Raw genomic sequence first — 17662 nt, 5'->3', positions numbered from 1 at the left:
ATTTATCTCCTTGGCTTCATTGTCAAATGTGAAGTTAAGTATCGCTGTCTAGGCGTATTTATGTTTAAATTTCGTTAACACTAATCAACGTTACGAAGATAACAGACAACACACAATTATGTCAAGTCCCTTACATGTAAGGCAGTGGCCTCCACAGAGTGGAGAGAGATTTTTGCACACAGTAACATAAATGACACAATGCATCATTTTGAGACTTTCCAGGTTACTGGTTACTACAGCTGCACTCGAACAAGTGTTACCTTCAGCTCTCAAAATCAAGATTGTTTTGCTCTGAGGCTCTGGTGGCAGGTTTGTAGGGGTCACCCTAAATGTTATGAGAATAAGAGGATCCACTACAGAAGCACAGAAGAATCACAGCTTACTGTTGATGGATTGAAACCTCAGTAAGGAAAAGGAATATATCCCACTTAAGAAATTCAAAGAAAATGAGCCATTTGCATAAAAAATAAGGTAGCTTTCTTAGTATTACTTAAAGAGAAGCAGAAGTATGTTTTTAAAATTTGTGATGTATAACCAAAAAAAGAAAAACAAAACCCAAACCATCGCTGAAGTCAACTGTCAGACACAAATCAGGAGCAACCTAAGTCAGTGAAGTTTCATACAGTTGTATAAACAGCAATTATATGTTAGGATTGCCAGGTATTTGGTCCTGATAGCACTGCCTGATGCTTACTAAGATCCAGACAGTTGAAGCCGTACTCAGTTGGTAAGCAGATAAACATTGCAAGTGTTCATAACTGTAAGGGTTGCACAGCGGGGCTAATGGGTTGTCACATCCACATTGACTTCAACAGACATAATAATGGAGAAAAGTATTCTCTACTCGACTTGGGGCAGCTGAGTGTGACTGTAATTTACATCACTCTCCAACATAAAATTGTTTTTTAACTGTGCCGCTAATTCCACATTGACAAGCTCTGAGTCTCTGCTCTTGGAAATTATTTGGTCCAAGAGCCTTCCCTAAAGCATTCACATTTTTCTGGTGCTTTCATTTTGCATTAGAAGTAAAATCCACTTTACAAACCTGTTTTGGAGTTAATCCTGAACTTCCCTTTCTCATTGCCTGATCTGATGAGATAGGCAATCTCAGCATTTGTACCAATGTCTTGGCTTGTAGCAAAAACAGAAAGGACCTCAGTGCCAGGTGAGGTGTCTTCAGGTACTGTAACAAGATAATCTCTTCTTTCAAACACAGGGGGGTTGTCATTAATGTCTAGCACTGTAATGGTAACAGTGGCAAACGAGGACAAGGTCAGCACAATGCTCTGATCTGATGCTTTTACACTGATGTTATAGGAAGACTGAAGCTCTCTGTCAAGTGGGTGCTCCAAAATAATGATTCCTGATGACCGGTCAACTGAGAAGTAACCATCTGCAGAGTCTGCCAGGGAATAGGTAACTTTTCTGTTCACACCTGAAAGAGAAGCAAATGTGAAAATGATAAAGTGAAAAAAAATATCAATAACCTCTTCCCCTCTAATGCAAACCCTAGGCAAAAGCTGCTATTGCACTGATCATTTCCAATGAGGCTGGAGCACATGGAGGCAGGAGTGGGTACAGTATTGCTGAAAGTTTGGGAGATCAAGATATGCTTTTTTCATATGTCAGATCCCCATGGATAAGTTAAGTTCCTTCCCTCATCGTGATACTTTTTTAAAGGATCAGTTTGCAGAAGTGCTGTGTAATGAAACTTGAAAGCAGAATCCAGATATGGTCCTTGCTCAGAAAAGCTTACAATTGAATTAGATGAGACAGGCAGAATGCTGAAATTGGAAATGTCTCAGAGCACATCTTGAAGGAACAGAAATGTACGTAAGGGGAAAATAAACCCATAAAAATACATCAGGTGGCACAGAATGTACTTGCTACCAGTGCTGCCTTGATTCTACTGTTGAGCAGCAAAATATTATCAGAAGATGATACCTGTTAGAGAAAAGCTGCATCAAAGAACTCCTGACAGAAGATGGACGTTTCAGAAAGTGTCCCCCACTCCCCCAATTTGAGAGCAGAACTTGAATCGCATGATAGATATCCCGCGTTTTTCAAATCCTGCCTGTATTTCCCAACACAGAACACCTATCCACCCAGCTGCTGAACATGCAGCTCTATGCGAAGGTTGTTGTCAGTAATAAGGCCTGAGGGGAAGGCATTAACTTGGCTGCTTGCTGCACTACAGTGGGATAGCCATGTCAAATCCAATTAAAACTGAACACAGATGCAACCCAATTCAACTCCCTTGATGCTGGCTGATTTCGTGATTTGGTCCTGGGTGCTTCACTAAGAGATTGTAACTAAACCACAAAGATCCACTAAAATGGAGAGTCTCTGTTTTAACATCTCTCACTTGAGCATTTGCTGCCCTTTTTGTTGGAGAACAGACTTTACAAGCCTGACATTAATCAGATGAACAAGAGCTACCAATCCCTTCTAGGCATATTTTGTTAATTTAAATTTTGTGACAGTATTATTCTGCTTTCCAGCAGCAAAGCACTGTAGAATGTCTGATCAAAAGCAGCACAAATCAGTTGTTTTCTGCTTGACGTAGCAGGAGTAGAACATCCACACAAGGGGGAGCCGGGAGACTCTCTCTTCAATCACAGGCACATAAAAGCTAGAGCAACTACAAAGTCCCAGACCTTACTTGGGGAGCATTTGGAATTACTGTTTGGCCTCTTCAGGGAATAAAGTTTTTATGCAGTGCTTGAGACACCACAGTCTATTTCAAAAGTTCAAATGTCTTTAAAATAAGGAAATTTTTAAATGGCAATATTGCAATGAAACTTTTTTTTTTTTTTTTTTTAATCACAGCTGAACCTCTCTATTCATCATGGTGTCTCCAGTGTGAAAAATACTAAGGCCTCCCTTCAGTGGAACAGGCAAAGCAACCAAGGAGGTGACTCCTGTCCTACAGACGAGGAACCAAAGTCAGCCTACTCAGACACTCTTTTCATGTGCTGAAACAGCCCAAGTGTGAATACCCTACAGCCTGCTGGAGACCACACTCGCCTCTTCACTCAGTCTTTTTATACAAGCATCCCCATGCTCTGCCAGCTGACAATCAACTACACATACCAAAGTGAAAAAGGAGTAAAACCTTCTGGAAAGTGGAAGGTTTTGGTGGTCTGACTGGCGGGAGGTGTGCCTATATTTCTAACAGGGGAGGATCTCCTTCTGCTAGAAATTCTTCCCAAACTTCCACTTACAAAAAGGGACAGACCAAACCAGAACAATTAATGAGCTAGTAATTAGAGCTGATCCCTGGGGATGCTAGAACAGGGGATTTTGCCTGATTCAGAGCACGCAGTTGAACACCCAACCTACATGAGTTTTAACTGTAAAGGTATTTAGTACTCTTTACTGGGCTCTCTTGATGTCTGCCAGTTTACACATAGGATTAAATACTTCTCTGAAGCAGGGACCTTAACACACACCTTCTATGCATTTGTGTCTGTGCCTGAAGGAGAGCCTTGGTCTGGTTTGGGTGTTGCTCTGACACAAACTCCCTATTTGATACTCACTGCACCATACCTGGGCACAAGACAGAAGATTCAGATACGATGGTCTTTAAAGGCACAAATAGCTAGAAAGGAGATGGCCTACTTGTGTCTTGAAACACCCAAAACTTCAGCGAGAGCATCTTGCCGGGGGAGTAGGAAGAGACAGAATTTGGTGCATCTGACACCGTGTAGGGTGAGTGTACATACAGAAAGTGATTAACTCTGGTTACTGCAATCTGATTGATATATAATCTGACTGCTTTCCTTGTCTTCTGCTTCCTAAAGGTCCATTAACGCACAAAATATGAACAATGTTTTTTGGTAAGTGATTGCTAGTCATCCATCAATGGAGACAGTTCAGCCAGAGATTACGGTGTTCTGGTTGCCAACTCTAATACAAGGGATTTTTAGGCAGAAATGGAGAGAGAAGGCAAATGCTTCTATTTTTCTTTCCTTGAAAACAAGAGAGGAATACAGAAGTTCCAGGGATGTGGGTTATCTGGTACCAGTCTGGTCTGATGACAAAACCAGTCTTATTTTTCCCATGGGACCTAGAGGAAAAGCTCTTACGGGGGAAAATGCCATTTTATGCAAGTAAAGACAGAAGATCAGGGCAGAAGACCTGAGCTGGGAAGCTCACGGATACCAACCATTGGTGGCTTTCAGGCTGAATGCAGAGGCAGAATACAAGGAGAAACACAGAGACAGATCTCAGCTGCCTGCTGACCTTCCCCACAGTGCTTTGTGGGGCTGGAGTCTTGGGAGGAAAATTAATTCAATGAAAAGCTGTGGCAGAAACAGCACTTTAAAGAAAGTTGTTTCCACTTAGATTCCCAACCCAAGGCTGGAAACAAAATGGGCACGAGCAAAAGTGAAGCAGGAAGTTATTTCCACTGAAATCCAAAATGCTTTATCCAGGAACTACCATCTGCGGAGAGAGAAGTGTCCACCGGTGTGTGTCAGTGGCATCCCTGCCATGAAGGTGATGGTAGATTCTGCTGTGACTATAAAGGAGATGCCTTCTCTGGAAAGGAAACGACTGCTCCAGCACCATGGTTCCTGCACTGGTAAAGTGAGCAATCCTCCTGCACTGCTGGCCCACAGCTGTTGGGGGAGTAATGTTTGCAAACTGTGTTGTGTCTATGCGCTTACTCACTTAAACTTCTCAGATTTCTAAGGTGCCAGTTACAAACATAAGCTATTTGAACATGGAAAGCTTTGCAGAAATTACTATTCCTGTAAGAGGATTGCAGTACATTTTGAAAATAAAGGAATAAGCAAGCACATTTTCTATCTAGACTTGTATTAGCATATGATAGAATATTGCCCTTTGCCAAATCTCCGGTGTGAAGAGCTTGTACAGCATACAGCTGTCTAGTACCTCAAACGCCATCCTTCAAACAGTTTCTTTTCTTGTTTTCTTCTGTACTAAAACAAAGGGTCATGCACTGAATGTCACATAATGACATCTTCTATGTTTTAAATAGCACCAGAGAAATAACTTCTCTTTATAATTCAGGAGTATCAAGTTCCTCCTTGTCTGATTCACAGAATCACAGAATCATTTAGGTTGGAATAGATCTTTTAGATCGTCAGGTCCAACCATTAACCCAGGACTGCCAAGTCCACCACTAAACCATGTCCCTAAGTGCCACATCTACATATCTTTTAAATATCTCCAGGAATGGTAACTCAAACACTTCCCTGGGCAGCCTCTTCCAATGCTTGATAACCTTTTCGGTAAAGAAATTTTTCCTAATATCCAGTCTAAACCTCCCCTGAACTTGAGGCCATTTCCTCTTCCCCTATCCCTTGTTACCTGGGCGAAGAGACCGACCCCCACCTGCCTACAGCCTCCTGTCAGGCAGCTGTAGAGAGCGATAAGGTCCCCCCTCAGCCTCCTCCTCTCCAGGCTGAGCACCCCCAGTTCCCGCAGCCGCTCCCCATCAGACTTGTGCTCCAGCCCCTTCCCCAGCCCCGTTGCCCTTCCCTGGACACGCTCCAGCACCTCAGTGTCCCTCTTGCAGTGAGGGTCCCAGAACTGAACCCAGCATTCGAGGTGCAGCTCAGCTGAAAATGGTGGAGTTACAGTTTGGTCCAGACCGACACAAATTAAAAGGCAATAACACAACAGGCACAATTCTCATACGACAATGAGTTTCTGCAGTGGGCACTGCCTGCCAAGTGCATCACACACAAACTAAGATTTACATGTATTAAAGACCATACATAGTGTGTGTCTCCTTTCTTTTTTCATCTGTCACCATGAACTCATTATTTAATATGTTTCCCCAAGTACAGCTAGCCCACTTGTTCTTGTTTTTCTCTGGAAAATGATGCTTAACTTTGTCATCTGATCATTTTCATTTTGAAACCTATGGAAAGAAAAATAATGGCAAGCATTAAAAATAAACAAACAAGAAGTAAAATAGAAAGCTGCCCAGAAAGAGAGCTGTAAAGTAAGTTATTTATCAATTTAGCATTGATTTGGAAGCATGGTATCTGATTATTGTGCTTCCTCTTGCCTCTGTCTTTCATGGTGTGACTATTAACATCGGCGTGTAACTATGGCTTTTCCTGATTTCCCCAGCATTAACTACACCATCAATTACCGGAACTTAAAAGTCTACAACTTCATGAACAGCAAACAGGACAGAAGATGAATACTAAACCAGATTTTGTAATGCTCTACTCCATCACTTTGAGATGAAAGAGAAAAATCTTGCCAGAAGTACCTTGCTGAACTGTAGAAGAATATATGGCCCCATAGGGAAAGATAGTTCAAGTGTTTTTTACAACTTAAGCCGAAAAGCTAGCCAAGTTTATAACACCACTACTGAGACAAGGCTTTCACTGCTTTGTCCCTTTTCTGTGGGGAAATGACAGCCTTAACCCCAAAGGCGTTTACTCACACCAGTACTCCAGTGGTTGAAAGCCGGGCCACAGAGGACAGCGATGAAGATCACCAACCCCTTACTGAAGGGAAGTACCGGACAGAAATGGCAGGCATAAGCTTTTAGTTGCATGGTACCTTCCATGGGTGTCTAAAACCCTGCTTTCCATTTCAGCTGTGTTGTGGTTGTCCTTTTTGGTGGGAAGATGAGATCTGGCTGGTTGGCTCACCAGCCCTCTCTCTTCTAGCAGAGATGTACATAGCCCAGGGTACTGGCTGACGTGACGACACGAATACTTATTTCCACCAGTGCTCCTGAGTGATTCACTTCCTCATGCTTATCAGACATAAGCTTGATTATTTTTCTGAAGTGGGAGAGTCCATTTTGGATACACCTGACTTAGGGTTACACATTGCAGCTGACAACATTGGGCAACATAGCCAGAAGCAATGGAATGCTCATGTAGAGAAATACATATATAAAAACATATGCATGTATGTATGTCTGTATATACAGACACAAACATACATACACGTTTCAGTGATCTGGTTTAAATACAGGGCTTATTCAGCCAACATAATCCAAGAGGTACAATTCTCCTTGCCTAGTTCTTTGCCTCCATGTTGCTAACAATGTCTTGGAATTCTCAAAAATTAAAGAAATCAATAGAAGTGACAGAGTATAAAAATAGCAGGAATCTTATCAGGTAATCTAATTTATCCCTGCACAAAAAAAGGATCCCCAAACGCAGGCCTACCTTTTGATCATGAACTTGCATAACCTCCTTGGGTAACACACCTTAGTGCCTCACTTTTCTTACAACTAAAAATCTTGTTCTGGCTTTTTGCTGAGATCGAATCAAAATAATAAAAGATGAGGGCAGAGAAAGAACAAAGGTCTACTTCCTTCCTCAGAGCTACTTGTCTGATATCTGAAGACTGTTACACTTCATCATTTCAATTTTTTTACCCCTGGCACCCCCTCTCAACTGTTTTAATATTTCCTGGTAGCACACATTTTCCAGACCTATGATCTTTCTTGGAAATCTGCAGGTAGCCCACATCTCCCTGGGAGTGCTGTACCCAAAACCTGACACAGCCTTTCAGGTCAGGATTTGCCAACACCAAGCAAACAGAAAGAACTACTTCTGTTTTTCAGCATTACTCTTGTTTACTCATCTCATTAAAGTATTTGCCTTTTCACACCGGTATGAAAGTGCAAACACACATTCAGCTTGCGATTCACCATAACACAGCTGCTCCTCTGCCCTTCTGCTGCCCAGACAGTCATTACCCAGACAATACTGCCGCGCTTAGTTATTCTTACTTAAACACAGGACTTCACATTTATCTTGATGACTTGCATTGTATTTTTCCACACCACTTTTCCAACTGTTCAGTCCCACAACTATGACTTTGACACTACCCAGGGTACTTGCAGCTCCATTCTGCTTTCTGACATCTAGCAAAACAGACCGTATACCCACTTATCCATCCAGGAGTGAAAGCAAGAGCAATGCTGCACCCAGTATCTTTCTTAACTTATCCTTCCAGTGTAATAGCCATTACAAACTCACCTGATAACAGTTTCAGGTAGATCATGTTTCCCTAGCTTGCTTATAAAAATACCATGCGGCACAATGTCAAAAACCTCACTAAACCTAAGCCATACTACCCATAATATTTCTTTCTAAATGGCCTCTTTGCATGTTGCAGAAAGAAATGAGATTGGTTTGATGACTTCTGGTTGCTGAACACAGACTAGCTCTTAGTCACCTTGAGATATATATATATATACTCCTTATTGTAATGCAAGTTGGATGACTAAGTTCCCCTGACTACCGATCTGCAGCTTTAAAAATCCGTCCCTTTGAAAGATTCAACAAGGTCACAGAGACTGAAGACTGGAAGTATTAGGTCTCCCGAGTGCCTAGGCATGGGAAGCAAAATAAGCAGTATGAAGTAGGGCTTGTTTAGGCAGAAACCCAAACTTTCTATCATAATCCCCAAACACCTTGTTTGCTTACCTCCTAACACTAGGTAACTCTAAACTCTACAGAGCCTGACTATTATTTTTTATTTGGCAATTTTTCAGGGGCCCAATGTGCTGTATCTCCGCATTCCTAGAAGTGCTTCTGCTTTTATTAGGAAGGCAAAATATAGGTTTTCTCCTGAACAACTCACTGGGTGAACTTGGACCTGTAGATGTCCTCAGGACTGGCCAGCCCACCGGGGCATGTGGGGCACTGCCCTCCCACTCTCCTTATGGAACAGAAGTCTAAAGGTAAGGACCTTTCCAGGAAAAAGTAACAAAAGGTACATTGCCATAGACTATGATTTTTCGCTTAATAAACCCTGGGGAACAGAGCCCAGAACACCAGCCAGGCTACAAAGCAATTCTTACTCATGTCGTCTTCTTTTCCTCTGGCTGATTCCTGAATCCTTTTTCAAAACAACTTCAGTGATGGAGGAAAGGACCCCCTGCTTCAGCTATAACTGCCTACTTGTGCAATGTTGCTTTGAATAGCTGCAGAAAAAGGAATTAATAATTTTGGGTCTTCCGTATCCTGGATTAGTGCACTAACCCCTGGACTATTTTACAAGTCAGTGAGGCAAAGACATAGGTAAAGATATAGGAAGTTCCATGTATGATTTAAAGACAATGTACCATCCTCTGGGAAGTATCTTGTAATATTTATTTTACAAAAACTCTCAGAAAATATCCAGAAATAGTCTAGCTAGTGCTGGCATCATTGTCCAAGTTATCTACCTGGTTATCTACCTGTCAGCTGTTGGATTTTAGTAAAACTTCCATCAACTCTCTTCTTCTTGTTATTCGTGTTTTAATCCCTGTTTTCTTCCTTTTGAGACCCTGAACACCTCAAAAGTTTCTAGACCCATTTTAAGGGACCTGCTCAACATAAACAAACACGCAAATTAGAGGTTTGCTGTATACTGACTTCGCCAGCAAATGCCAACATAAATACCTACTGCAGCATTTCTACTATTTTGTTACCTGCCATTATATATAATTCAGAAAACTGCTCTTCAATCAAGTTGTGACTGTAATGCACTTCTCTCTGACACTTCTGCAATCTCACCTGGCAGCACTTTACCCTTCCCCAAGCTCAGCTGTGTGTGCAACAGGCTCAGTTGCAGTAATTCCTTCATGAGCAAAGCCCATCGTTGATAAGGTTGAAGTCTGTACTCGTTACTTCCATGTACATGTTCTTGAAAGCAGTGGACCCATTGGACAACCTAATGGAGTGATTTTTTTCTATGCTGTGCTCACAGCACTTCAATGCCACTTTCTACAAACAAGTGATAAACCCTGGAGAACTGTCTATATTCTTCAGTTATTGTTTTTCATAGATAGTTCATTTTTATTGTTTTAATGGTTTCTTCATTTTCCTCCTTGACACAAGGAGAGGACAAGAAGAAAAAGAAGATATAATACACTTGCTTCACCACCCTCCTGGAGGCAGGTACACTCCAGACTGGACTAACTGAATCCTAAAGGAGAAGCTCTATTACCATTCTTTCCTTGAAAAGACATTTCTTACTTTCCGTGTACCTCACGAGTGCATGTGCTAAGGTGTTTTTTTTGGGTGGGTTTTTGACAAACCAAGTCTTCACTGAAACACTGAAATCACTGGGGTCAAACCTTGCACAGAAAATATCAGGTTTGTGACAGATTTCTTCAAAATCCAAGATAAAACTTTCTATCAGAAGCTGAAAGAAAATGGCACTCCTTCCTGCAGTTCGCCAGGTTCCCCAGCTGCACACCAGGCAGATGAAAGGCCACAGTTTTCTCCCCTGTACTTCTTGGTGAAGGTCAGGGTTGGGGAGCCAACGTCTCCCAGCGAGAAGGTCAAATGGCTTCTCCAAAAGGGCTGTGTCCCTTCTGCGGCAGCTCTTCCACTTTGTTCAGGGACATGAACAATCCGTGCCCCATACCAAGAACCAGTCTGATTAGACTTGATTAATTTAAACTCTCCGCATTAAACACAAATGCACTAATCAGATGATTACAGAATCTTTCTCATAAATCTTGGTCCAAAAAGTACTGAATTCTATACAACTCTAAAAAACATAACCAAATTCAGCCATAATTGACCTGTATAACATGGTGCTTTAACTTATTTATGGGAAAGCCTCAAGTTTCATTCTGGCTCCCTGAATTAGGCTTTCAACACCCATTTTTCCCCTCACACCCACCTGAGTATCAAAGCTTCAAATACCGAGAGCAAAGAACAGAAAACCAGGATCATCATTCAAATCTCTCCACTCTCAAACTAGCTGTATGGGTGTTTTTCTGAACTGATGAATAAATCTCAGATTGTTCTGTGTTCTGCTGTGAGGCTACAAGCCCTGCAAAAGCTGGGAGGCATCTGTAACTCTGGGCATCCTATGCACAGAAGTGGGAAAGTGCTTTGGAAAAAAAGTACCACACTGCTTGTTATTTTTCTAGGTTGCATTACTCAATGCTATTAAATCTGCTACTAGACATGGGAGAGTGTTTTCCCAAACTACACTTTCAGCAAAATCTCTTCTGGCATTAATTATTCTTTGAATTATGTCCATCTTGAGAAGAACTGGCAGCCAGAGAGGGCATCAGTGTGGGTTTGCTGCCCGTCTGCACTGCTCTGCTAGGTCACCATGAGGATATTACGCTTTTGTCTGTATCCACAGTGTGGGTCTCTGGTTATTCCTAGAGGTCCCCTGGGGTGCACATGCTGTATAGCACTCCATGCTTGCAGATATCCAAAAGCCATCTGGACACAGTCCTAGACAACCTGCTGTAGTCAGCCCTGCTTGAGCAGAGTGGTTGGACAAGTTGACCTTCCAGAGGTCCCATCCAACCTCAACCATTCTGTGACTGGACTGTGTGAACCCTGCAGCATGACACCTCTGTATCCCCATGGCCAGGAGACACGTTTCTAGCAAGGCTGTCCAAACTGCTTCACCTTTGACTTGTCACCACAAACAGCCCTTGTGGTCCTCACCTTCAGCCCACAGTGAGGGCCCTTCCAGCCGCATTTGCTATTTGTACATGCTGCAAAATGGGGCAGGGGAACACAGAGTCATTCCTGCTGGGAAGTGGACTGTGAACTGTGACAAACACAAGGCCTGGACATAACTACATCAAAGAATAGGGCAGCTGGCAAAGGAGGACTGCCTAGCTGGGCAAGCGAGTGGGTGCGGGCCATTGCCGTTTGAGGTGTGACTGCTATTTTCAAGGAAGAATTAGATCAGTTTGAATTGTGTCTCTGAGATTGTCCTAGATTTGGCTAACCAGACTGTAAACTGGGCACCAGCTGGCTCCGTGCAGGCTGCACATCACCACACCTCCTGCGCAACGTACTTGTAAGGGCCCTGGGCTGGAGCAGGGACGTGGGGGTGAGGGACAGCTGAGGACAGAGCAGGGAGCTATTTGCAACCAAATAAAGGCCACTCCTGCCATTTATTTATTGATTTATTTGTCTACGTGCCTGCATTGTTCTGCGCATCAGCTGCATGCAATACAAAGCACTGGCTCCAAGACAACCTAGCTCATCTATACTAGTTGGTTGCACAGGGAATAGGGGAGGAGCTGCACTAGTGGGTACCAATCATTGGGTAATGCAAAAGCTGGACTGCAGCAGTGGCATGCTGGCTGCCAAGGTTGTTCCCATTTCGAGCAAAATTAGAACACCATATTCATCACAAACCCAGAAAAAAAATCAATAGGTCAGTGAAATCACTAAACTGACGACAACGTGGATGGTGTGGAGCTGTCGGTGCCCCAGTGGTGATGAAGAGGACTGCAGAAGGACAGATGACGCACTGTTCATATTTAGTACAGTAAGTGCTTCTGCCTTCAGTAGACTACACCATTCGTCATCATGGAAACAGGCCTCAGCATGAAGGTCATTCACAAGGCAAAGTAGCTGCAAGTGAGGCAGGATTTAACTGTACTGAACGCAGTGCTGAGCCCGGACCATGTTGTCATTCATTCTTGCATTCCGCAAGCAAGGCTGCAACACCACATGCATGCAGACAACACCAGCAGGACTGGAAATGAATATGCACCTGCAGCTCAGCTTTGGGCTGCAGGTTTATTTTGAAGTTTACCAATTTTTTAATACCATGCTTGCCACAAAGTCCCATGTAGGTTTCCTCAGTGTTGCTGCTCTAGCATCACCCTAATTCCTTTGCAATGGGCTGATGTTGTAGTTGTCTGATGGCTTTGCTCAGATAATTAACCTCACCATTCACTCCAACTCTTCTTGTGCCTTCATTTGAACAGGACGGAGCAATTTGGCACTTTGATTTGAAGACAGTGGGAAGCAGAAAATCCACTGCTCCCTGTGAACTTCTCCAAAAAACTGTAAAACCAGAATTTCTCTTTCATTTCTTAGTTTGCACATTTTGAGACCTGACGGTGGTGAGTTGGTAGAAAATATTATCTTGGGGAAATATTAAGAATTTCCAGTGGAAGCAGGATGGTAGAAGTAATTGTTTTAAAGTTACTAATATGTCTTAAGAAAGGGATTTATGTGTATTCTCTCTTCTTCAACTGATCATTTAATTTAAGATACCTAGCTATATGGAGAAGTTATGTAAAATTTGCTTGTCTGCTACTGAACAGTTAAAGCAATTTTCTTCTGTTGCATACTGTGAAGAAGAATCACGTCTCTTCTTCACTGTGTCCAGTTGATACAGCTAATTTCTACGCATGCATCCAAATCACAAATATATTAAACAACAATTTGTGTTCCAGTCCTGAAGTTTCTCAGGATACTATGAGTTCAGGAATTTCAAGAGATATCAAAGGCTCAAGGCAGATATAATACTATTTTCCTGTTAACTGGAACTTGTCTTAATTATCCAACAGTGTCTGACCACATTTTCAGTTTTATATTAAATTGTGTTTAGTTGCAGACCACAAATGGGTTTCTCTCAACTTTTATCTCAATGGCTTCTGTACAGAGGCTCTTATCTTTACAGTACATGGCTCTTCAAAGCCCAAAGTAGAACAGGTAAATTCTAAGACTGATTGTAAGATGTTTCCTGGATGTTAAAATTTGATTTGTATGATGATTACTGGCTCCACTGATGTTTTCAGGACAACGCTCCACAAAACCTTACAGGAATAGCATAGCTCATCAGGAATATCAATAATACATTTTTCACTGTGATGGGAACATTACACTACCTGAACTCACTCATTATGCAGCAACGGGGAATCAGTGATTTTAGTGCGGACTAATAGAACAGTAATTAATATAAAATCCAATTTTAGAGACCAGAGTCAATTTTATATGATACAATAGTCTTGTTTAATTTTCAGGTCTCATCATTAAGTACATACATAGCCCCTTCTCATTCATCACATGCATCCCTCCCTTTAACTTATCTAATTTCAGAAGGAAGATGTAGCAATTAGCCCATGGTTTTTTTCTTTTCATTTCTAACCATCTTATTATGTAAAGTCGGTGCTAGCAAGAACTTCTATTGACACCTTTTTTTTTTCTAATTCTTTCTGTCTCCCCTCTCCTTGAATGTCATCGCACCTATGAGAAAAATGGTAATTAAGATAACAGTGGAAAGCACCAACACTGGGTCTTCAGACTGTTCAGTAGTTTACTATCAGTAATTGACTTTTCACTGCAGGACAGTATTATAACTTTAATTGTGATTTTTCAACCATGGCATATAATGCAGCTCTTCATAGATATATTAATGGATGTTTGCTGCTCCATTACTGATTCCTGTATATTTATATTGTCAGCCTTAGTAACAACTAAGACTTCCAGCATGCACTGTACTTCAGAAAAAATCCCACAATTATAACATCAAATATTTTCTCAGTTAATGAAAGGTCTGCTTTTTATGTCAAGCTACTGAGGCCGCAGTTTTCACAAAACATCTCCAAAAACACAGGAAAAAAAAAACCAAACAATGGGATTTATTTATTCCAACTGAAGTGAATGAGCTAAAAAAAAATCTGACATTTGGTAGATCCTACCACTGTGTTATGCAAAAAAACCCCTTTAATTATTTATAATTGGGCCCAGATGTCAAGGTTAAGTTCCTCATATAATTAACTAATACACTTTAAAAGAATGTCCAGTTAAATAACAAGAGCATTTGTAATGTGCATTCATCAAAAATAGTTTCACGCTAAGGTAACAAGCTGGAACAAATGGGAATTACAGCAGTATAAAACTTTAAAAAAGCTGTGGTTAATCAGGTGTTGGTCCCTATGGCAGGTAACTATATTATTTGCATAAATGGAGGCATGGGTATTCCAAATCATGGCTCAAGAAAAGAGGTGAGGCCACTGGAGGAAGAAAGCTGGAATTCACCGCCAAAACTATCATTTATCCCTAAACATAGCTATAACCAATTAAGACAATAAAAGACTACATGTTTCTATGGCTGCTGCAATGCTTTTCTGTTTGTAACACCATTACATCAGGCTCAGCCACAAGCATTTCAATGTAAAGAAAAAAGGATAAAAATGGGGAGGAGGCAGAAGCAAAAGGAGGAAAGAATGAGGAAAGTCAGCAACAGAAAAATACATCAGTATTGCAATTCTACCAACCCAAAAAGTTTCCCTGAACATTAATTACTGTTTGCAGCATTACTCACCGACATCAGGATCAGTGGCTTGGACTCTTGTTAATAGAGCTTTAGTGGCTGTATTCTCATAGACACAAGCAGTGTAGTGATCAGATGAAAACACTGGTGGATTATCATTAACATCTTCTAAAACAAGATGGATTTCTGATTGGCAAAACCTGCCACCACCATCTGTGGCTCGGGCAACCAAGTTGTACACAGGGATTTTCTCTCGGTCAAGAGGGGCCAAGGATTTCAGCTCACCTAAAATTGATTAAAAGCAGCAGCCATCATTACTACTATAGCAACATCACTAATTCTAGATACTGTGAATATCTCAAACCCATGTATTTCACAGGAATAGGAAAGAGGAAAAAAAAATCAACCTTGATTATTCCAATGAATGGATTAAAAACTCACAGCAGTATCACTTCTCACTCCTCTTTACCCAACAGTGAGCTGCCAATGAGTGAAGGGATGACAAGCCACTCACACTGGCCTTCAACAGCCTACAACTTCACCCATATAACATCACTGTGTTTTCCCAAGTCTGTCTTTTTGTTACGCTCAAGATTTAGAGACTCCCAGACACAGAAACATGTCCTAAATCTGATGACAGTAGCCATAATGAACTCTAAAGTTTTCTAATGCTACTGTTCAAAAATAACTTCAACATCCCCTCTCTTCTTTCTACCCCAGAAAGTAATCTCCAACCAGCTCTAAATTCCTGTAGATGCCTCTGGCATCTAGTTTGAATCAAACTTCTTATACAGAGATGGGTATCACAATAAACACTGACAGCCACAAAAAGCCAGCTTATTCAGCTGGTGAGAGCTTTACCCATGATCCATTTTCCACTGCATGGATAAACAACCACAAAACATCGTCACATCAGCCAACAGCCACTGCTGGTCAGAGGGTAAGCTTTAGGTTATTTTTTTAAGGGTGTAATTTGCAGATAAATACAAAATTTGTACTTGAAGAGGGCAATACTTCCCCTTCCACACACTGCATACATCTCCTCTTCCAACAGCAATGCTATGGCAATAGTGGGTGCTGCCTACTGCTAGTCATGTGGAGGAGGCACTGCATGCGGAAGGACTTAGTCTATCATTATGGAAACAAAATTCCTAAAAATAACAGAGGGGTGAGATTTTTATTCATGGCAAAATGATTTTATTTAGCTTCATAACAATCATAAAATCTAGCTCTTAGCAAAGATCAGTATCTTCTTCCAGACCAGCTGCCAAATGTACAAGACCTTGGTAGCATTCCACTGTGCCCACAAATTCATTATTGATTTCATTTTCTGCCCCAAATCTGTGTGTAACAGTAATATCTTTTTTACAAGGTATAAATATCAAGGTGGAAGAATGAAGTCTGAAGATGAAGGAGGACCATGCTGGCATCTTCCCCTCCTCTGTATCAAAAAGTCTCCAGGGCAGGCATATGGAGAACAGGGAGGTGATCTGAGACAACTTTACCAAGGGCAAGTCCTGCCTGACCAACCTAGCGGCCTTCTGTGATGGAGTGACTACATCAGTGGACAAGGGAAGAGCTACAGATGTCATCTATCCGGACTTCTGTAAGGCCTTTGAAAGGGTCCCCCACAACATCCTTCTCTCTAAATTGGAGAGACATGGATTTGATGGGTGGACTGTTTGGTGGAAGAGGAATTGGTTGGATGGTCACATCCAGAGGGTAGTGGTTAGTGGCTCAGTATCCAGGTGGAGATCAGTGACAAGTGGTGTCCCTCAGGGGCCCATACTGGGACCAGCACTGTTTAATGTCTTCATCAATGACACAGACTTGGGTTTGAGTGCACCCTCAGCAGGTTTACAAATGACACTAAGCTGAGTGGTGTGGATGACGTTCCTGAGGGATGGGATGGAATCTAGAAGAACCTGGACAAACTTGGGAGGTGGGCCCATATGAATGCCATGAGGTTCAACAAGGCCAAGTGCAAGGTCCTGCACCTGGGTCAGGGCAACACCTGGTATCAATACAGGCTGGGGGGTGAAGGGATGGAGAGCAGCCCTGCAGAGAAGGACTTTGGGGTGCTGGTGGATGAAAGGCTGGATGTGAGCCAGAAATGTGAAGCCTGTATCCTGGGCTTCATCAAAAGAAATGTGGCCAGCAGGTCCAGGGAGGTGATTCTGCCCCTCTGCTCCACTCTGGTGAGACCACACCTGGAGTACTGCATCCAGCTTTGAAGTCCTCAGTACAGGAAAGACATGGACCTGTTTGAGCAGGTCCAGGGAAGGGCCACAGGGATAATCAGAGGGATGCAACACCTCTCCCATGAAGACAGGCAGAGAGTTGGGGTTATCCAGCCTGGAGAAGAGAAGGCTCCAGGAAGACCTTATTGTGGCCTTGCAACACTTAAAGGGGGCTTATAAGAAAGACGTGGACAAATTTTTTAAACTGTTGAGATAGGACAAGGGGTGATGGTTTTGAACTAAAAGAGGGTAGATTCAGACTAGATAGGAAGCTATTTTTTACTTTGAGGGTGGTGAGACACTGGCACAGGTTGCCCAGAGAGATGATAGATACCCCATCCCTGTAAACACTCAAGTTCAGGTTGGACAGGGCTACGAGCAACCTGATCTATTTGAAGATGTCCCTGCTCTTGCAGGGACGTTGA

The 17662-nt window shown here is 42.1% G+C and overlaps 1 protein-coding gene across 6 annotated transcripts in view; it reads right to left on the bottom strand.

Annotated features, from left to right (window-relative positions):
• Nucleotides 1-17662, bottom strand: part of FAT3 (FAT atypical cadherin 3) — a 419023-nt gene that overhangs the window by 53072 nt on the left and 348289 nt on the right. For all 6 annotated transcript variants that reach the window (XM_055702249.1, XM_055702243.1, XM_055702245.1 and 3 more), the window contains 2 exons: nt 15049-15282; nt 1046-1435 (listed from right to left, as the gene is read on the bottom strand). In XM_055702249.1, the coding sequence (XP_055558224.1) occupies nt 1046-1435; nt 15049-15282 (624 nt within the window). The remainder of the gene's footprint in view (nt 1-1045; nt 1436-15048; nt 15283-17662) is intronic.

The sequence above is a fragment of the Falco cherrug genome, chromosome 2, assembly GCF_023634085.1.
Source record: "Falco cherrug isolate bFalChe1 chromosome 2, bFalChe1.pri, whole genome shotgun sequence".
Taxonomy (NCBI): domain Eukaryota; kingdom Metazoa; phylum Chordata; class Aves; order Falconiformes; family Falconidae; genus Falco; species Falco cherrug.
Note: the sequence above shows the minus strand (reverse complement) of the source record. Positions and strands in the feature narration are given on the sequence as shown.